Source organism: Castor canadensis, chromosome X (assembly GCF_047511655.1).
Source record: "Castor canadensis chromosome X, mCasCan1.hap1v2, whole genome shotgun sequence".
NCBI classification, from domain to species: domain Eukaryota; kingdom Metazoa; phylum Chordata; class Mammalia; order Rodentia; family Castoridae; genus Castor; species Castor canadensis.
Genome location: NC_133405.1, coordinates 102,490,811 through 102,514,433, shown reverse-complemented (window position 1 = coordinate 102,514,433; position 23,623 = coordinate 102,490,811). Strand labels below are relative to the sequence as shown.

The following is a 23,623-nucleotide window of genomic DNA, read 5'->3' as shown; positions in this document are numbered from 1 at the left end:
CTAACCAAGGAGTTTCAAAAACTGAATAAGAAAGGCCTGGGGATGTAGCTCAGTGGTTAAGTGTTTGCCTAGCGTGCACAAGGCCCTGGGTTCGATCCCCAGTACCACAGGAAAAAAAAAAACTGAATAAAGCTGGGTGCTGGTGGCTCACACCTGTAATCTTAGCTACTTGGGAGGCTGAGATCAGGAGGATCACAGTTCGAGGCCAGCCCAGACAAATAGTTCACGAGACCCCCCCCACCATGTCCAAAATAACCATAGCAAATGATCTGGAGGTGTGGCTCAAGTGGTAGAGCATCTGCCTTGCTCTACCCTTTGTGTGAAGCCCTGAATTCAAACCCCAATCCCACAAAAAAAAAAAAAGAAAACTGATATTCTGCATGTTTTCCCTCACATGTGGAAGTTAGACCTATAAGTTAAATGTATACATAAATACATATATGCTCACATATATGTATATATACATACACAGATACAGATATATATATATATACACACAGATATATATACATATATATATGGTGAGAGAACAAAATTGTATTAGTGGGTCTGGACGAGGAGACTGTGGGAGGTGAGAAAGGGAAAGAAAATGTTAAGAGAATGAAAAATATTGAAACAACCCATATATACATGAATATAATATATAATGAAATGCACTGTAAGCTGTTGAAAATTAGGGGAGCATGGTGATAGAGAAAGAGTGAGTAATGGGGGTTTATTCTGATAAAAGCACAATATATACAGGCCTGAAATGCCAAGGTAAACCCTCCTTGGACTATCAATACACACTTTAAAAAAAAATTGAAGGACAGGAGAGTAAAACAGGTCCTTTCCAGGGGTGGCTACCAGTGGGAGGTGAGGGGGCAAAAGGAAAGGAGGAATAAGGGTGAATATGGTGGATGTATTTTGTATTCATATATGAAAATAGAAGAATGAAATCTGTTGAAATTGTTCTAAGAAGGGGAGGAGGGGGAAGTAGAGAGAACGATGGAGGGGGTTCTAAGATATAAGTACATTCGTACATATCACAATGTATACCCCTGTACAACTATTACATGCTAATAAACAAAATAAAAATAAAATGTATTCGTGTTAGAGAGCTTAGCTTTCATTAAAAATATATTTGTAAATTTGTTATTTAAAAAAGAAAACTGATATTTAATATGGAAGATACAAAATAAAAACAGCACTTACCAGATAAAAAGATACTTTATTTTTATATGTTATATATAAATAATTATTCCTTTGTCTTATAATTTCCTTTACCTTATATATAAAGCATATGTGTATATATACACATTCAAAGGGAATAATATGAGAATCAAAGCAAAAACTCTCCTTCATGCCATTATTTTGAGATAGGAATTTTTAAAAGGCTGGGGTCCACCTAAAAGAGTCAGAAGAAAACTGCTTGGAAATAATGTACTTTATGTGCTCCAATTCAAAGAATTTATTCCATAATTCTAGCAGTTATCCAATAACTGGATCCCCAGTACTTTCAATTATCCTACTGGTCTCAAAATACATTATTTACTGCCCTCAAATGCATCAACAGCCAAGTCACAAAATGGATGCTTGATGCTGTAAGTCTCCTTTACTAAAAATAATACAAATCAACTCAGTTATAGAACTCATGCAGAATTCAAAGCTCTGTGTGTTGTTTACAACACTCAATAGTACAATCTCTTGAGCTACAAAGATTGTACAAGCAAATAAGGGAAATTATAAAAATAACTGCAAAACAAGATATGATACCACCAAATAATCACAATGCCACAGAGATAAGGTTAAAAGCCATTACGAACGCAATAATGTGCTTAATGTGCTATAATGTCCATTCAGCACATTAATGAATGCCTGCCATGTGTCCAGACACTGTGCTAGGCTCCAAGAAATCAGAGCTAAATAAAAATAGCAGCTAGGTACCGGTGGCTCACGCCTGTAATCCTAGCTACTCAGGAAGCAGAGATCTAGAGGATCATGGTTTGAAAACAGCCGAGGCAAATAGTTCGTGAGACCCTATCTCAAAAAAAAAAAACCCATCAAAAAAGTAGGCTGGTGGAGTGGCTCAAGGTGTGGGCCCTGAATTCAAGACCTAGTACTGCAAAAAAGAAAATAGCTAACACGATCAGGCAGTATGTTAAGTGCTTTTACACTCTATCTCATTTGCAACTCCTGTAACATAAGTAATAATGTGATCCTCATTTTATAAAAGCAGTCAAAGTTTGGGAGAATAAGTAATTATCCAAAGTCTCAAGGTAATAAAATGGGACAATCAAATGAGAACTCAATCTGCCTAGCCTCACAGGTCACAAGCTTAGCCACATCCCCTGAACTGCAACAAAACCTCCACTCACTTTTGCTCAATGAAGAGTACTAGGGCTTTATGAAAATGCTCCAAAAGGAGGGGAAGTGCCACATCATCTTAAATCATCAAAAAAAAAAAAAAAGGCATTGCAGTCATGACATCTCAAATGGATGTTTAATGGACTAAGAGATAAGGACGTGCATAAGTGGGGAAGGGCACTTCTCTGTAAAGGGAACAGCATGTGCAAAGTTCCAGGAGCATGAAGTGTTCAGCAGGTAGAGTATTGCAAGTCTCAAGTCACTCTGTGGAGTTAAGAGCTGAAGAGGAGGGAGAACCATGGAGGAGACTAGAAAGGCAAGAGCCCAAAGATAGGTGTGGTCCGTAGGCCATGGGAAGGGTCAGGATTCTAAATATTTTGAGTTAACTTTGTCTCAGAGTAGGCAGTGAAGAAGGAGAATCTGATTGAAGTCAGGGGTGCCACTGCCTAGGATAGCCTCGAGTGAAAAATGATGAATAGGACAGCAGCAGTGGTCTCTGACAGGAAGGAACAAAAGAGGCTTAGGTCAACCAACCAGTGACAGGGATGAGGTAATGTGTATCCTAATTAGTGAACTAACACTTGAGTTACTTGGATGTAACTCAAATAAGAAGCCAATGTGGTTCAGTCTCAGGATGATTAGGTAAATTCTATGAAAAGGCCTGGCAACTAATAGCAACTCAAAAGACTGTCTCATCTTTAGACTTCTGAAAAAAATCTAAAAGGTGGTCTAATTCATGCTCCACATGTACACTTTCCATAAAAAGGCATTTCCTCTCTTTTTTGATTCTGACAAGTCTCATTACCATCAGCTGTACGATCTGTTCCTCTGCCCTCTTTCTTCCTCCCCTGTCCTCCCCCACTTCTTCCTTTCCTACATCTCCTAAAGTCCAAGAATCCAACTGAGAAATTCAGAATAATCCTTACGAAGAATGGTGAAAGGGAGAAAGTGAAATTAGCACACAAATTTTGTTCAGCAGGCAAGGCATGGTAAAAAGGAGAAAGCTGGGAACACATATTGATAATATTCCATACATACCAGTGAGAAACAAAGCTTCAATTAGTAAAGCTCACCTGCAAAAGCCAACCAGACCAGAACTGAAAATACAGTTTTAATTTACTTTTGAAACATAAATGCCAAAATAACTGTCCTGAAAACCTAGGTGAAAAAAATCAACAAACAGAGCCAGAGATAAATAGAATAAAATACCCTCAAAACAAACTTTATATTTTAAGCCATCCAGAGGGAAAGAACAGGATAAATTGCAAAGGAAGTAGAATTTTGATGAAACATAAAATTACTAGGGCAGGTGGATCATGAGTTCAAGGCCAGCCTGGGCTACATAGCAACACCCTAGCTCAAAAAATAAAAAGTACCTACATGATGTTTCTTGAGCTTAGATAATTATGGTATAAAATCTATGCGTAAAAGTTCTGAATAATCAGAATTTAAACACAATTGCCATAGTCTATTATTGATTGATGTTAGTTGAGAATAAAGAAAAAAATCAAGTCATTTAACATGTAGTTATGTACCACCTTTCCTCTTATTAAGTGAATTTGCTAAAACATCACAACATCTCTTGTTTAAATAACAGAAGACTTTTTAAGGCTGTCCTAATACCCCAAACATGAATTGTACAAAGGAGCAACTGAGAAGAGCAATAACTTAATGGCTGCTTTTCAGAACACATCAGTGTCAGCTGCAACCTCTCCAAACCTATTCTTCTGGAATATGCTAGAATTTATGTCAAGCAAAAAATGCAAGAATCCTTCAGCACAGGTGATGTGTGGGATAGTCCCAGCTTAGATTTCACTCCCTCTAGGGGCACTGCCTTCCCTGCCCCCTGTAAGGAAACACAACAAACCTGAGGCAATGAATGAGAATTAATCCTTCATAAATACTTAATACACACTGAACACTTGACATGCATTGTCTATTTGATGCTCGAATGGATTCTGCTATTCCCACTTGACTGATGAGGGAACTGAAAACAGAAAATGGCCAATTAAATAGGTAATAAATGGTAAATTTAGGTTGTTCTAGACCCCAGTCTAGCTGACTGAAAAGCCTTGTTCTTTGCACTACACCAAAGAGCCTCCCTCCCTTTAGGGAGGTGTTGCAAGAGGGTTATGTTCCCAAGGGACACCCCAGCCACTGTACAGGGAGTTAATTTTAGACAGTGCTCCATTTAGGGAGATATATATACCCTATACTAGGGATAAAGAGAAGGGGAAAGACCCTGGCAATAATATTGAAACTGATGATGGTAATATTCGCCAAAGAAGCAAAGTTATCAACTCTAAGGCCCAAAACAGAACAAAGTAGGGAAAGGGAATAGGGCACTCACAGTGGAAGAAGAAAAGAAATGGATGAAAGTAATCCAAATAAGGATGAAGAGATAGAAAATGTCCAATAAAAGACAAAAGGAAATAGAAATAAAAGGTCAAAAGATGGAAGAAGGGACAAAAGACAAGGAAATGGAGTAACACTGAAAAAAGTACAGATAAGCATTTTTGCATTCCTTCAAAAAAAGTGGCAGTCATCCCCCTGCCTGCCATCTCCTCATTCCTGATGTCTCAGAATCAACAACCTTGCTCCCTCCATTATTTATACCTCTGATAAAAGGTTTACAAAGTAACATATGTCCCTGGAGTATCATCTTTATGAAAAGAATATTGCTACACTAAACAACACAATGAATGTCCTAGTCAGAACAGATATTTAAATAGAGGAGTTATTTAAAAGGAAGGAGCCAGGTGCTGGTGGCTCACTCCTGTAATCCTAGCTATCTGGGAGGCTGAGACTGGGAGGATCGGATTGAGGTTCAAGGCCAGTCCAGGCAAATAGTTCACGAGACCCCATCTCCAAAATAACCAGAGCGAAATGGACTGGAGATGTAGCTCAAGCATGAAGTCCTCAGTTTAAACCCCAGTTCCACCAAAAATAAATAAATAAGAGAGATATGGACAATTTTAACATCTTAAAATGTTTAAAAACCTCTGAAGGAATATGACCCAGAAAAGCCCACATGAAAGCAAGACCTTATTCAAAAAATACCTGAAAGCAAAAAGGCTGGCAGAGTGACTCAAGTGGTAGAGTGCCTGCCTGGAAAGCACAAGGCCCTGAGTTCAAACCTCATAACACCAACAAAAGAAAAATTCAAGATGACACAAGACTGAATTATTTTTATATTGTTCAAAACCATAGAACATATTTTTATATTGTTCTATGAACCATGTTTCATAGAAAACCATTCAAGATGACACAAGACTGAATTATTTTTATATTGTTCAGTACTACATAATGTGCTTGCTACAAACTCAATGTCAATTAATGCAAAGTTATTAAAATTCTAATTCTGTGGTCAGTAGTTTTGATTATAATTATTATGTCTACAATAAATGGAAAACAACTGTAATAATATTTTTAAATGCATGCATAGCCCTATAAGATCAAACTTTATCCTGGCACTTACTATAATAGAATCATTTGTGAAATAGCAAACAAATTAGGCGAACTACCTGCCATTGACAAATGAAAAGAAATGGGAGCATAATTGTAGAGTCTATGTAAATGGTGCTTAATATCCAGATAAAATCATAAAAGCATTCAGTCAGGTGCTGGTGGCTCATGCCCTATAATCCTAGGTACTTGGGAGGCTAAGATCTGAAGGATCAAGGTTTGAGGAAAGCCCAGATAAATAGTTCACGAGACCCCCTCATCTCCAAAATAATCAGAGCAAATGCACTGGAGGTGTGGCTCAAGTGGTAGAGTGCCTGCTTTTCAAGTATGAAGCCCTGAGTTCAAATCCCAGTCTCAAACACAAAAAATTCAGTCATTGGGGTATTTCTAACTATTGTGTCTTTTTAATAAAAGCAACAGGATTATATACAGTAGCAACTGCAGCATAACATAAACTGCTAAATGCCAGATTTCAGTTAGTAATGAAGCAATGCATGCCTAGTATAATTAGAACCCCATGCCAGGAGATCCAGGATGTGGGCTCAATTCTAGGATGAACAAGCCCAATTTGACTTTAGTCAAGTCTTCTGCACAGACTGCTAGAGGCAAAAGGGCCAAGCCCTGCATTACATAAAGTGAAGGACACTGAGGCTCAGAAAGGTAAAATCACTAAGCCACAATCACAGAGATAGTTAATGGCAGGCCATGGCCAGAACATCCAACATCCTTGGATCCATTTCTCCTTTATACAATGAGGACAATGCTCTCTGTTTGATTCTTCCTTGTAGAGGTACTGGGATGATGACTGAGAATGACTGGTGTGAGTGATGCATTTTGTAACTTGGACAATGTTTGTGTTCTTTCTGTGACACAAACATTGAGTGATTGGTCTTATTTTTGTTTTGGCCTCTCTATAAATCCTCCCAGTGCCAACAGTTTTAAACTGGTGTGCTGTAGGGTTTTGTTTTTGGCTTTTGGTGGCACTGGGGTTGAACTTAGAGCCTCACACTTGGTAGGCAGGTGCTCTTACCACTTGAGCCACTCTACCAGCCCTATTTTATGTTGGCTTTTTAGAGACAGGACCTCAGGAACCATTTCCCCTGGCTGGTTTTGAACTGTGATCCTCCTGATCTCTGCCTCTTGCGTAGCTAAGATTGCTGGTGTGAGCCACCTGCACCTGGTAACTCTAGGGTTTTAAAAGTAGGACTCTCAATAGAAGCATTATGGAATTTTAGGCAGGACAGTTCTTCCCAGTATCTGATTGCCTTGCTCACACTGCAGGATGTACAATACACACTTGGCCCCCAGGTTCTCAGTGGCAGCAGCCCCTTCCAAGAAGTGCTCTCTCAGGGCAAGGCCCATTAAAACATCAAAATGTATGCAAAACATCCATGATGAATGAAATTCCAAAATATCAAAATGTTAAATATGGGTAGGAATCAGTGCTACTGATTTTCTACTTGCATCAGGCTCCAATATGACTCATATGGCACAGTTGATATTTTAAATGTTGATATTTTGTCCACCATGAAGTTTTTGCATTAATTTTTATTTTTAAAGACATTACACCAAAATATTACCTAGCTTGATTGCTAAGTTTGGAGTCACCCCTTAAGTGGTGCATCCAAGCAAGGCAAGTGCATCACTTGTCTTACCCTAATCTAGCCCTGCTCCAAGTCACTGTGACACTCCAGAACACCTCCCCACATTTCCAAAGGCCTCCGCTGACTGAGAACCTCTGAAACAAGGGTTCATTTTCTACGTGTAACACGAGAGAGGTGCTCCAGGCCTGAAATGGTGGCCCCATGATGCCAACAGGGTCAAGGTTTTATTTATTTCTGCTATACTCAAAAGATGGCTGCTGGACCAAATAAGTATGTCCTAATGTAGAGGAGAAAATAAAGAGAAGACAAAGGGCAAGAAAATTGTACCAGCTAAGCTTAACTTTTTTTTCCTTGTTTTGGTGCTACTGGTGTTTGAACTCAGAGCCTACATGCTTGCTAAGCAGGTACTCTACTGCTTTTTGATATAGCTATTTTTTAGGTAGGGTCTTACTTTCCTTATCCAGGTTGGCCTGGACTGCGATCCTACTTTACACCTCCTGCATAGCTGGGATAACAGGCACATGCAACCACACCAGCTTTTTCATTGAGATGGGGGTCTCACTAACTTTTTACCCAGGCTGGCCTCGAACAGCAGTATGCCCCAGGATTACACATCTGAGCCACTGCACCTGGCTCTTGACTCTTTTCACTAGAAACGCATTAATTACCAGGTGTGGTGACTCAGGCCTATAATCTCCAGTACTCCAAAGGCTAAGGCAGGAGGATCACTAGTTTGATGCCAGCCTGAGCTACAAAGTGAGTTCCAGGGCAGCCTAGGCCATCTCAAAAAAAAAAAGAAGAAAAGAAAAAACATAACTGTTATAGGAGCCCCGCTCAATAACCCTTAATGCATAAATCATTGGTGATGGAAACAGCAAAGGCAAGCAAGAGTGCTTTCTCAGGTCAAGTTAACCTTGGCCTGATACATAGGGGCTATGGAACTGAGTCACAGCAGAGTTGTCCTACTGTGAGGCAAGGAAGTTGAGCACCTTACCTTGGATGAATACATTAGTAATTGGCTGCTACCTCTTAGAGGAGAGGAGCCAGAATGTCTCTGGGAGCTGCAACTTTCATCAGCCAAGAGCAAGTCTCCAGAGGGGTTACAGATGTGAGTAGCTTGTCAAGACATTTACTGCAACTGGGGGATGGGAGCACTACACCTCATATGGATCTGGGTGGGTCCCAAGAGCATCTAATACAGATATTAAGTTTAAGACTCTCTCCAAAGAATTACCTTTATTTTCACTTTGTGTTGTTTGAGAGCATAACCCCAGATGGATTGCTAGGATTAAGAGCTATTGGACAAACTGGCAATAAGTTGAAAGTGTCTCACTCAAGAAAAATGATTAACAGGTGTTGACTTGTTTTGTTGAACCACTAATGGAGAAAGCACTTTATAATTTGCTCTGGATATTAGATAGGATCTAGTCTGTACTTCACAATCTCATCAGGGCATGTAAATATTTCATAGCCTCAGGGTCTCATTTACAGCTCAATGAATATTTAATTGAAGTTGACCAACAAAATAACTAAAAGAATTATGTTGCATTTAGTTAGATCTGAAATGAGCAAGCTCTTCATTTTCTCAAGTAGTCTAAAGCTAAAATTATTCCAGCTTCATGAAATATTCTACATAATTTTATAAGTAATTAAAGGGCTGCAAAATAGGCTTGAAAGGCGCAAATTAAATATTGGGAAAAACATGAAATAAAATGAATTTTCAACTTTAAGTGAATACATTGGTTTAATACATTGTGGGCTACATTACTTATTCAGTAGTGGATTAGTTAAAAATATTGTCAATACCCTCTTTTTGACATAAGAGGTAAAAATAGAATACTTTCTTTGGCCCATGCAAATTAAATGTGCTATAAGATAGAGAGCAAGAGAAAACCACGCATAATCGCCCCAGGTCAATCAGCCCAGAAATTGTTTTTGAGCTCCTAGGTACAGCACTAAGTCAGGTATTGAAAGTAATAATAATTAAATACTGGCCCATGGTAAAAGAAGAGATGATTTCCCAGGAAAGAAGTCTCCGCATGGTCTGTTGGATCTCTAGAAGTATTAGAACTGGGATTCCAAAAATGTGTGCTCTGTGGGGAGGGGACTAGTGGGAATGGGGAAGATATAAAGAAAGGAGGTCAGTGGGTGAATATGGTAGAAACATTCCGGACACATATATGTACAGAATACAGTGGAAAAATGAGACCTGTTGAAACTATTCCAGGAATGAGGGAGGGGGAATAAAGGAAAACGATGGAGGAGGCAAATTCAACTATGATAAATTATAAGAAATTTTGTAAATGTCACAATGTACCCCCAGTAAAACAATAACAAAAAATAAAAAAATAATTCATTAATTCTAACAAAAAATGTGTGTTCTAATAGATGTACCCTATCACAGATGATATGAGGATGTGTCACTTCTATAATCTTTGAGGACTTTTTAATTAGAATTCAAATATTGCCAACCAGTCCATGTTAAAGGCTGCTAACCTGGTAAACTCAGTACACTATGAATTGAATTCTTTATCTAGACCTGAAGTATTTTTTAATTACAAAATCTAAAATAACCCAATATCAGGTTCTTTTTGGAAAATAGACTATGGGATTATGAACATGGGGTCTGTCTGATAAAACATAGCATATTCATCTAGCTGCCTTACAGGAAAGAACTGGTCACTTTGGGTTTCTTTTCCTTTTATCTTAGTCACTTTTGAAGATACTCAAAGGCTGGGAGTGTAGCTCAATGGAAAAGAGCTATCCTAGCATACTTGCTGCCTTGGGTTCCATCCTCAGCACCACACACATACACAAAAACTCAAATGTATTCCCTTTTTCAACTGTTGGTGTGTGTGTGTGTGTGTGTGTGTGTTCATGGTTGGTGGGGTACAGTGGCTCAAATGTTAGAGTGCCTGCCTAGCAAGGCAAGGCCCTAAATTCAACACTCTGAACCACGAAAAAGTTCAGATTCTTGTCTAATAATGGCACCTCTTCCCTTCACTGCTACACTTCCTGCCATCTCACCCTTTAGTCTTTACATCATTATAGATGGGGAACCACAATTAGTATGGAGAAAAGAAGAGAAGGCATTTTTCTGTTCCTATTTAATGCCACATTTAGAATCAAATAAAATTACTTCATTAATGGGAATTCACTATGCAAAAGTGACAGTGTGACCAGACTTGTAGTTTCCACAGAAGGACAGATTGTCCTGTCCAGAGGAGATGAGCAAAAGATCAGCATAAGCCAGGAAAGGTGAACACCTGGCACCCTGCAAGCCAATGTGCCTAGTCAGAAGCAACAGAGCAAGTGTAAGTGTTCTTTAATTAAGGTATTTTGTTCTTGAATTTGTCTTTTGCCTAAGGCTAGCCAAGAAGTAGCCTTGGTCAAAGGATACAAAATTAAAGTTAGGAGGAATAAGTTCAAGAGATCCATTGTACAACATGGTGACTATAGCTCATAACAATGAATTGTATACTCAAAAACTGCTGAGAAAAGATTTTCAGTGTTCTCACTACAAAAAAATAGTAAGGGAGATTCCAAGATGGCGGCTAGAGGGAGAAAGCAGAAAGCGTGCCTCCTAAAGTAAAATCTTGGAGAGACGCTGGAGATACACCTTACAGGAAAAACCACCAAGAAGAGGCAAAACTTTGACTCCTCCACACCTACAGTCTGCGCATAGCATCTGCACTTCACATTAAACGGAGAAACCAGGAGGGCTCCCACACCGCAGCCAGACACCAGCACCTAGATGAATTGGGAAGACGTGGACCATGAGGTGAGCTAAGTGACACTCAGTACTCCCACAGACAATCCTGGGCCAGATCAGCATAGCCCCCTGGACAGACGGACCCCCACTCAGGGAAAAAAGAAAAAAAACTGAGTAATAAGCAATAATAAGGAAAAACACACGTAGCAAAGAGGGCGGGGCGACCTGAGCACCGAACGGGGTGAGGGGAAATCCCTCACAACAAGACGGCTGGAGAAGGCAGGAGCAGTGGCACATGCCCAGCAACCAGAAGTGGGAAAGCTTGTAAAAGTGGCAGTGGGAGGAAAACTCCACAGGAGAGGAGGGAAGACCCACTTCCCATGTGAGCTGTAAATAAACATGCAGGCCTGAAAAAGCTGGTGCAGTGCCAACTTTTCCAGTGTGCTTGGAAAGGGGAAAGCTTGTAGCAGTGGGGGTCAAGCCCAGGAGAACTCTAAGTAAACAAAGCCTGCAAGGCCAGGTGAGTGTTAAGCTCACTCCTGAGATCTGCATAAACAAAGCCTCCAGCAAGAGCAGGCTGACAGCAGCAGGCAGGTGAGCCACAGCCTCAGATAACCATTCACAGAACTGTCTCCAGACTCTTTTTCTTTTTCTCCATACCTTTGATGAGACAACAACCAAACTACACCTGCATGATGAAAAACTTACTGAAACTGTATTGCATTTGAACTTGGGACACTTTGCGGGGTTTTTTTTTGTTTTGTGTTGTGTTGTTTTGTTTAGTTTTTTTCCCCATTAATCAGACAATGACAGAACTACTTCTGAGACACCATCTCCATGATTGGAGGCTGAGGGATGAACACCAAAATTATTAAGACTGAAACATTATTGCATTTGAACTTAGAGATTTTCTTCATTTATTTTTTTTATTTTTATTATTTTTGATTTTTTATTTTCAATCCTCTCTCTGTCTCTCTAATGCCTGTTCAGCTTACTGTTGATTAGTACACTGTCTGTCCCTGTTTATATCTTTGAAACATTTTTTGTTGCTTGTTTTGTTTTTTTCTACTTGTTTGTGTGTTTTTCCCTTTTTCATTAACTTCTTTGCTTTCCATCTCCTCTCACCCTTCCATTCTAAATATCACCATTGTTATTATTACAAGCTAGAAAATACTTAATTGCACACAGTACAGGGACAATAACAACACCAAGGGCAATGACGGGAAGACAGAAAAAACAGGGATACCAGTTTCCCCACAGCAAAAAATTAGTACAGGAACCAGAGGGAAATGAAGAAAACACATACTCAGATCCAGACTCCAATAAAATGAAGATAAACTATGCCAAAGAACCCAATGAAGCCCACAAAAACAATCTAAAAGAAAAAATACTACAGGTACTCAATGAGAATTTTATAGAGATGATACTGGATAGGGTCAACCAAAATGTACAGGAGACACTCAAGAAATGCCAAGACAACAAAAATAGAGAATTTGAAAAAGCAACAGAAGAAATAAAAGAAACCATAAAAGCACTGTATAAAACCAAAGTGAAACAAAGAACACGATTAATAAAGAGATAAATGAACTCAGGACAAAAATAGACAAAATTAAAGGGGAAGTGACTCGGGATATGGAAAACCTCAGAAAAAGGAACGAAACAGAATTGCAAAACAAAATGGAAGACAATCGAGCAGAATAGAACAAACAGATGACAGAATCTCAGAACTTGAAAATGAAATGGTAATTAAAGGAAAACCTGAAGAACTATTAGTTAAACAACTCAAGACCTGAGAAAAGAAAATGCAAGAACTCACCAACTCCATCAAAAGATCAAACCTGAGAATCATGGGCATTGAAGAAGGAGAAGAGGTGCAAGCAAAGGGAATGTGTAATATATTCAAAAAAATAATAACAGAAAATTTCCCAAATCTAGAGAAATCTAGTCCCATACAGATGCAAGAGGCCTCCAGAACACCAAACAGTCCAGAACAAAATGGAGCTACCCCACGGCATATCATCATTAAACAACAAGTACAGAAACCAGGGAAAGAATATTGAAGACTGTAAGAGAGAAAAAACAAATAACATACAAAGGTAAACCCATCAAAATGACAGCAGATTTCTCAACAGAACATTAAAAGCAAGAAGAGCTTGGGGTGATATCTTGCGGGCACTGAATGAAAATAACTTCAACCCCAGCATATGCTACCCAGCAAAACTATCATTCAAAATAGATGGAGCAATAAAAGTCTTCCACGATAAGCAGAAACTAAAACAGTATGTGACCACAAAGCCACCACTACAAAAGATTCTTCAAGGGATTCCGCACACAGAAAGTGAAACCCAACATAACCATGAAAGGGCAGGCAGCACCAAACTAAAGGAAAAGAAAAAGCAAGAAAGTAGAGTAACCTCAACTTAGGTACACACAATCAAATCTTCAAACAACTAAGACAACTAAATGACAGGAATCGCCACATACCTATCAGTACTAACACTTAATGTTAATGGACTTAATTCCCCCATCAAAAGGCACTGTTTGATTAAATGGATTAAAAAGGAAGATTCAACAATTTGTTGCTTACAGGAGACCCATCTAACTGACAGAAATAAGCATAAGCTTAGGATGAAAGGCTGGAAGAAGATTTACCAAGCCAATGGCCCCCGAAAACATGCAGGAGTAGCAATATTTATCTCTGACAAAGTAGACTTCAATCCTACATTGATCAAACGAGATAAAGGACATTCCATACTAATAAAAGGTGGAAATAGACCAAAAGGAAATAACAATTATCAACCTATATGCACCCAATGTCAACACACCCAATTTTATCAAACATACCCTGAAGGACCTAAAAGCATATATTAACTCCAACGCAGTAGTTGTGGGAGACTTTAATGCTCCATTATCATCAATAGATAGGTCATCCAAACAAAAAAATCAAAAGAAATCCTAGATCTAAAATATACAATAGATCAAATAATTTACTTGATGTCTATAGAACATTTCATCCAACTTCTACACAATATACATTCTTTTCAGCAGCCCATGAAACCTACTCCAAAATAGATCATATCCTAGGGCACAAAGCAAACCTCAGCAAACATAAGAAAATGGAAATTATACCATGCATTCTATCTGATCACAATGCATTAAAACTAGAACTCAACAACAAAAGTAAAGACAAAAAAACATGCAAACAGCTGGAAACTGAATAACTCATTGCTTAATGAATAATGGGTCATTGATGAAATAAAAGAGGAAATTAAAAAGTTCCTGGAACACAATGGGTGGTAAGGGAGGGGATGGGGGCAGGGGGGCGGGGGGACAAATGACCCAAGCATTGTATGCACATATGAATAATAAAAAAATAAATAAATAAAATGAAAATGAAAAAAATAAATAAATAAAAGTTCCTGGAAGTCAATGAAAATGAAAACACAACCTGCAGGAACCTACGGGACACAGCAAAGGCAGTCCTGAGAGGAAAGTTTAGAGCCATGAGTGCATATATTAAAAAGACTGAAAAATCCCAAATCAGTGACCTAATGATACATCTCAAACTCCAAGAAAAACAAGAACAAGCAAATCCCAAAACAAATTGGAGATAAATAAAAATAAGAGCTGAAATCAATGAAATAGAAACCAAAAAAACATACAAAGAATTAATGAAACAAAAAGTTGGTTCTTTGAAAAAATAAACAAGATCAACAGACCCCTGGCAAACCTGATTAAAAGGAGGAGAGAAAAAACCCAAATTAGTAGAATCAAGAATGCAAAAGGGGAGATAACAACAAACACCATGGAAGTCCAGGAAATCATCAGAGACTACTTCGAGAACCTATATTCAAATAAATTCGAAAATCTTAAAGAAATGGACAGATTTCTAGATACATATGATCATCCAAAACTAAACCAAGAGGATATTAATCACCTGAATAGAACTATAACACAAAATGAAATTAAAGCAGCAATCAAGAGTCTCCCCAAAAAGAAAAGTCCAGGACCTGATGGATTCTCTGCTGAATTCTATCAGACCTTTAAAGAAGAACTGACACCAACACTCCTTAAATTGTTCCACAAAATAGAAAGGGAAGAAAAATGCCTAACACATTTTATGAAGCCAGTATTAACACTTATACCAAAACCAGGCAAAGACACCTCCAAAAAGAACTGCAGGCCAATCTCCTTTATGAACACTGATGCAAAAATCCTCAATAAAATAATGGCAAACCGGATTCAACAACACATCAAAAAGATCATTCACCAGGGCCGAGTAGGCTTCATCCCAGGAATGCAGGGGTGGTTCAACATATGAAAATCAATAAACGTAATAAACCACATTAACAGAAGCAAAGACAAAAACCACATGATCATCTCAATAGATGCAGAAAAAGCCTTTGATAAGATCCAACACCATTTCATGATAAAAGCTCTAAGAAAACTAGGAATAGAAGGAAAGTTCCTCAACATTATAAAAGCTATATATGACAAACCTACAGCCAGCATTATACTTAATGGAGAAAAACTGAAACCATTCCCTCTAAAATCAGGAACTAGACAAGGATGCCCACTATCTCCACTCCTATTCAACATAGTACTGGAATTCCTAGCCAGAGCAATTAGGCAAGAAGAAGGCATAAAAGGAATACAGATAGGTAAAGAAACTGTCAAAATAGCCCTATTTGCAGATGACATGATCCTATACCTTAAAGACCCAAAAAACTCTACTCAGAAGCTCCTAGACACCATCAATGGCTATAGCAAGGTAGCAAGATATAAAATCAACATAGAAAAATCATTAGCATTTCTATACACTAATAATGAACAAACTGAGAAATAATATATGAAAACAATTCCATTTACAATAGCCTCAAAAAAAAAGTCAAATACCTAGGTGTAAACCTAACAAAGATGTGAACGACCTCTACAAGGAAAACTATAAACTTCTGAAGAAAGAGATTGAGGAAGACTATAGAAAGTGGAGAGATCTCCCATGCTCATGGATTGGTAGAATCAACATAGTAAAAATGTCTATACTCCCAAAAGTAATCTACATGTTTAATGCAATTCCCATCAAAATTCCAATGGCATTCATTAAAGAGATTGAAAAATCTACCGTGAAATTTATATGGAAACACAAGAGGCCATGAATAGCCAAGGCAATACTCAGTCAAAAGAACAATGCTGGAGGTATCACAATACCTGACTTCAAACTATATTACAAAGCAATAACAATAAAAACAGCATGGCACTGGCACAAAAACAGACACGAAGGCCAGTGGAACAGAATAGAGGACCCAGATATGAAGCCACACAACTATAATCAACTTGTCTTTGACAAAGGCACTAAAAATATATGATGGAGAAAAGACAGCCTCTTCAACAAAAATTGCTGGGAAAACTGGTTAGCAGTCTGCAAAAAACTGAAACTAGATCCAAGTATATCACCCTATACCAATATTAACTCAAAATGGATCAAGGATCTTAATATCAGACCCCAAACTCTAAAGTTGATACAGAAAAGAGTAGGAAATACTCTGGAATTAATAGGTAATAGGTAAGAATTTTCTCAATGGAACCCCAGCAGCACAGCAACTAAGAGATAGCATAGATTAATGGGACGTCATAAAACTAAAAAGCTTCTGCTCAACAAAAAAAAAATGGTCTCTAAAATGAAGAGAACACCCACAGAGTGGGAGAAAATATTTGCCAGCTACACATCAGACAAAGGACTGATAACCAGAATATACAGGGAACTTAAAAAACTAAATTCTCCCAAAACTAATGAACCAATAAGGAAATGGGCAAGTGAACTAAACAGAAGTTTCTCAAAAGAAGAAATTCAAATGGCCAAAAAACACATGATAAAATGCTCACCATCTCTAGCAATAAAGGAAATGCAAATTAAAACCACACTAAGATTCCACCTCACCCCTGTTAGAATAGCCATCATTAGCAACACCACCAACAACAGGTGTTGGCGAGGATGCAGGGGAAAAAGAAACCCTCTTACACTGTTGGTGGGAATGTAAACTAGTGCAACCACTCTGGAAAGAAATTTGGAGGCTACTTAAAAAGCTAAACATTGATCTACCATTTGATCCAGCAATACCACTCTTGGGGATATACCCAAAAGAATGTGACTCAGGTTACTCCAGAGGCACCTGCACACCCATGTTTATTGCAGCACTATTCACAATAGCCAAGTTATGGAAACAGCCAAGATGCCCCACTACTAACGAATGGATTAAGAAAATGTGGTATTTATACACAATGGAATTTTATGCAGCCATGAAGAAGAACGAAATGTTATCATTGGCTGGTAAATGGATGGAATTGGAGAACATCATTCTGAGTGAGGTTAGCCTTGCCCAAAAGACCAAAAATTGTATGTTGTCCCTCATATGTGGACATTAGATCAAGGGCAAACACAACAAGGGGATTGGACTTTGATCACATCATAAAAGTGAGAGCACACAAGGGAGGGGTGAGGATAGGTAAGACACCTAAAAAATTAGCTAGCATTTGTTGCCTTCAACGCAGAGAAACTAAAGCAGATGCCTTAAAAGCAACTGAGGCCAATTGGAGAAGGGGACCAGGAACTAGAGAAAGGTGAGATCAAAAAGAATTAACCTAGAAGGTAACACACATGCACAGGAAATTAATGCGAGTCAATGCCCTGTATAGCTATCCTTATCTCAAATAGCAAAAACCCTTGTTCCTGCCTATTATTGCTTATACTCTCTCTTCAACAAAATTAGAGATAAGGGCAAAATAGTTTCTGCCGGGTATCGAGGGGGTGGGGGGAAGAGGGAGGGGGCGGGGGGGGGTTAGGGAGGGGGTGGGGGAAAGGGGGAGAAATCACCCAAACATTGTATGCACATATGAATAAAAAAAATAGTAAGCATGTGAGGTAATGCATATGTAAGTTAGCTTGAATTTACCATTCCATAATGTATACGTATTTCAAAACAACATGTTAAACCTCATATATAGTCATCTGCCAGTATGTGCAGGGGATTTGTTCCAGGACCTCTGTGGTTACCAAATCCAAGAATGCTCAAGCCCCTTACAAAAAAAGGCATTCTATTTTCATAGAACCTTCATGCCTCCTCCTATATACTTTAAATCATTTCTAGATCACTTATAATACCCAATACAATGTAAATGCTATGCAAATAGTTGTTAAGCTGTATTGTTCAGGGAATAATGACAAGAAAATAGAGATTGTATGTGTTCAGGCGCAATTTTTCCCAAATATTTTCAATTATAAGTTAATTGAATCCACAGATATGGAACCTGTAGATACAGAGGACCAACTGTGTACAGTTTTTATTTGTCAATTTAAAAAAAGAAACAAAAGGAAGAAACACCGAAAACAACTAGCTTTAACATTTGTATTGAAGCCACTTATTTTCTCAATCTATGTGTAAAACGTTAAGACTGCGTTTATCCCAATGCCTCATGACTTACCTGTTTATCAAAAGCTACCCAGGATGGGACATTAGCTCCTTCTCCTTGAGGATATTCTGTGTATTTAGGCTTCACCTTTTGCCCAAGCATTGGATGTCCGCCTATTCCAGGTTTATCCTCAGTCACCAGCATCCTAACATTGTTGCAAATGCCCCAGTGTTGGGACCTATGGAAATTCTCCCTTCCCACCTGTGAGCACAAGAGACAACAAAAAATGGCCAAAGTTATTCTTTCTGACTTTTCTTATTTATTTGCAAATGTAAATACATTTTCCCCATATCTATTTTCCCATCACAAAATGCACATGGAGGGGCAAAGAATTATGAGCAATCTTTATCTATGAAGTTGTGCTACCCTTTACATTCACTTCATTTTAGCTAAATCAAAATTTTGAAAGCAATAAGAATAAGCCTAATGGTCCATGCTAATTAAAACATTTCAAAATAACAATTACTCCACATGAACACTTAAAACATTAGCTTGCTAACTGGCCTTTCCTACTTGTTTGCCAAGAATGTAAATAGAAAAAAGAAAGAAAGAAAGAAAATAATTCCTCTACTTTGGAGTAAAATGTCACTATTTTCCACAGACTCTAAAAGTTATTTTCACCAAAACACAAAACACAATTCTGTCCTCATTAAAATAGATGTAAATTCCTCTGAGTTGACATTCTCCTAATTGTAAAGCCTTGCCTCCCAACCTTTATTGGTGATGTGCACAAAGGACAAGGCACAAATAATGCCAAGGGTTGACAAGGATGTGGGCCAACATCAATTCTCATGTGCTATTGCTGGGAAAGTCAAGCAGGACAACCACTAGGACAGGGATGGCAATTCCTAGCAAGGTAAACAGTATGGATGTCCCATGGCCTGCCAAAAGCCATTCCAAAGTCTCCTCTTGCTCCTGAGTACAAATCAGATGATTTGTGACAGCAGTGCTTACAAGCATGACAAACAGTAAACAGTCTAAATGTCTGTTAATTGCAGAAGAGATACTTCAGTGTCTTTCTTTATAAAATAGAATACTGAAAGAAGTTTAAATTACATGTATCAATACAGACAAGCAAAAAATGTCAAGCAATATATCAAGCAAAAACTAGGTAAAAGGGCACATAAAATCTGATTAACTCCAACATATACACAGCTTGAAAATATTCAAAATACAGAATTATTTATGGGTATCACATGAATAGAAATAATAAGCAGCAAATTCAAGATTATATAATATACATAATATATGGTAAGCAATACAATCACATATGATCTACAATGAATAGCCATGTGCCTCACCGCACTATATAAAAAAATAAACATTCCACATACAACTCAAGCCGCCTCTGAGTTCCTGGCCCTGCCTCTGAATTTGCTACTTTCATAGTTTGCTGGGATGGTGTACAGCAAGGGCCTTGCCTCTTGCAAAGCAAGGACTCTGCCTGGGTAGAGCAGTCTGATAGGAGAGTCAAAAGACCTCCTTTTCTTTTATGGTGAAGGCAGTCTAGAAGAATGGAGAATGGCCTAGGCAGCCCTGCCAGGGGAGCCAGAGCCATGACAGCCTCCCAGGTAACAGCTCAGCTCTAAGGCTAATGGGGGAAAGCTAGGAGCAATGACTAGGCCAGTGAGCTAAAGCCTGCTCTGCTCCTTAGAGAAGCAACTGCCAACAGTTCCATAATACCCCTCCCCCACAACACACATACTCTGCCCTATAGTCAGGTTACCACAAGTCAGTTCCAAACCACCAGACAGCAAAGCAGAAGGATTGTCAAAATGAATGATGGAATGATACAGAATTTTGTAAAAATGATCTCTCTTCTAAGGCAAGTAATTTCTGGTAATCACAAACTCACCTCAAACCAACAAATGTTTCTTAAGCATTTACTATAGTACTAGCTTTGTGCCAGATATACTTGTTAAAGTCACCCCTGTCTTGACGAACTCCACAATGTTGCTGTTAAGTTTATCTAGCCAGAGTCAACCACTGCTGAGGCTAGAATAGTAGTACCGAGGTTCTGTGGATAACTGGACCTGCCTTGGCCTGGAGGAGTGGGATGAATCAGGCAGGAGTAAGAAACAGAAAATGAGCTGTTGGTGGACAGACAAGTATGCTACCCCCAGGTGATAACAGAGAGGATTTCAAAGTTTATCCTTCTCTATCCTAGCCCTTTCCATTAAGGGACGAGTAAGTCTTATTTTGGTATCATAAAGTTCACTTGGTAAGTGTTCGACCTCCCAAACTCCTACCTATCTATAAAAAAGAAAGCAGGTCTTAGACTCAGCCTTTTCCAGGCATCAAATCTAAAATTACTGCTTTGTTTTCGTCTTTTTTCTTACCATGATGTTCCAGTAAGTGGTCTGATTTCCATTTATGATAGAGATATAAAGTATCCTTTTTTATGGAACCCTTATAACACTGTTGGGAATGCAAATTCGTGTAACCACTATGGAAATCAGTATGGAGGCTCCTCAAAAAACTAAAAATAGAACTACTGGGCTGGGCGTGTGGCTCAAGTGATATAGTGCCTGCCTAGCAAGTGCAAGGTTCTGAGCTCAAACTCTAGTACAATAACAACAAAATTAAAAACTAAAAATAGAACTATCATATAACCCTGCTTTATCTCTCCTGGACATATATCCAGAGGATTATAAGTCAGCATACAATGGAGACACCTGCACACCCATGTTTGTCCAGCACTATTCACAATAGCCAAGCTATGGAATCAGCCTAGGTGCCCATCAACTAATAGTTGAGATGAACAGGAGAGGGAGAAGCAAAGGAGAGGGTGATGGAGAGGAAAATTATATAAAAGTACATCATGAGTATGTATGAAAACAGCATAATGAAACCCACTAAAAACTGTTTACATGGGGGGAAGGGAGACAGGGGAAAGAAAGAATAACAATAGAGGGGTTTGACTTGATCAAAGTATACACGTATGGAAATACCACAGTGAAATCCCTTTGCACAATTAATGTACACTAATAAAAAATGTTAAAGAGCTATAAAGGAACTGGAGTCAATTTACAATCTTCACACTAAATCCAAAGCCTAGCTGCTTCTCCTCACAGTACAGGATCAGTTCACTTCATCTCTGATCCAGTGACCAACAGCATTAACCCCTCCTTCCATGGACCCCTCTGCCTAGAGACATGAAGACACTCAGGTGTCATTCACAGAGGGGGAAAGCCTCCTTTGGCCAAGTCCATTACAGTCTTCACTCCCTCCCATCCTCTATCTTCATGTTTCTCAAAACAGTACTTTCTCACCTCATTCCCTCCTACCCTCTGGATTACCATGCTACCACTCTGTTAGGCCTTACCTTGCAGGATGCCAGATAATTCTAGCTTTACACAGGTCTAGGGACCCCTAACTTGAGACATGAAGTGAAGAGAGGAAATAGGGACAAAAGCCATAGAGTTTTAAAGGACATTGTATTTTTATCATGAGCAGGGGTTATAAAGGATTGCTCTGAAAATAATAATAACAATAATAAAAGGATCACTCTGGCCACTATACAAAAAAGTGGGAATACTGCCACTGTCCAGGCAAGAAATGATGGTGGTCCAGCCCACAGTCACAGAAGTAGAAATAGTGAAAGTAACCAAATCCTACATATATTTCAAAGATAGAATTTCCTGATAAGAGAAGATGGGGAAAAAGGGGCAAGCTGTTAATGACTCCAAACATTCCGGTATGAACACCAGAAGGATGGAGTGTATGTACTGGGATGTGGGATGGTGGAGAGAACCGAGGTGAAGAATTCTGGAGGCAGAAAGCAGACCCAGAGTCCAGAATTCTATTTTGCACATGTTGAGTTGGAGCTATCACTCAGACAGGCATGTAGAAATACTGGTTAGCAGGTGACTATGTGACTCTGAAATTTAGGGAAAAGGTCAAGGGTAAATACAAAAATTTGACATACTACTCAGGAGGCATGGATCAGGAAGAATCCAGTTTGAGGCCAGCCTGGGCAAACAATTCATGAGACCCTATCTCGAAAATATCCAACACAAAACAGGGTTGGCAGAGTGGCTCAAGTAGTACAGCACCCACCTAGCAAGCATGAAGTCCTGAGTTCAAACCACAGTACCACAAAAAAAAAAAACATCTGATATACCTCAGTTAATGGCTGGCATTTAAGGCTACAGTACTGGATTGAATGATAGTGCAAAAAAGAAGTTTGAGACAAAGCCTTAAAATATCCCAATGTTAAGATTCAGGGATATGGTGCAGAATTAGCAAAGACTAAAAAGCAGCATCTGATGAGACAGGAAGAAAACCAGGAGGGTTTAGTGTCATGAAAACTGTAAAGAATGAATTTGAAGAAAAGGGTGTGATTAAATGGGTCACACACTAATGATAAATCAAATAAAGATGAGGTTTGAAATTTGACCCTTAATTTGGTAACATGGAAATGGTCATGACCTTGACAAGAATGGCTTTGGCAGAGTCACAGGGACAGAAATATCCTGTGAACCATATGGCTTTTTGAATAGCTCTGGATAAGGTACTACAAATCAAAACTCTTAAGTTTCTAGCATTCATAATTTCCTTAAAGTAAGCCAACCTCAGAAAACTGTAAGAAATAAATAAAAGGTCATCTAAATGTTATCTCCTTTTGAAGTCTTCCCTGGCTGCTAGAGACAGAACATTCTGTTCCTGCATAGATATTCTAATAATGTCTTAAAGGTCACCTTGTCTTTAATCATTACATACTTTCCCATTGCCCTCCTAGTACTAGCACTAGACCTAGCACACACAGCACAATATTTTTTTAAATAACTGATGAGGCCCTTGAAAGAGTAGCAAGGAATTTCACAAGGTTTGTTCTTAATTCATGCATTCAGCAAATGAACCCTCACCTGTATGCCCATAGTTCCTGGGCAGCCATCACTGGATTTAGCATGTTACCATACAGTTCTCTATTTATATGCTTATATTTGCCATCAGACTTTGTACTTCTTAAGGGTGACAGGGCCTGGCACCTAGTAGGCACCCAGTATCTGTTGAGTCAATACAACAC

The 23,623-nt window shown here is 38.7% G+C and overlaps 1 protein-coding gene across 1 annotated transcript in view; it reads right to left on the bottom strand.

Moving 5' to 3' along the window:
- Efhc2 (EF-hand domain containing 2) overlaps positions 1–23,623 on the bottom strand; it is a 183,877-nt gene that overhangs the window by 139,728 nt on the left and 20,526 nt on the right. Inside the window, exon 2 of the mRNA XM_074062727.1 lies at positions 18,607–18,795. Within this exon, the coding sequence (XP_073918828.1) occupies positions 18,607–18,795 (189 nt within the window). The remainder of the gene's footprint in view (positions 1–18,606; positions 18,796–23,623) is intronic.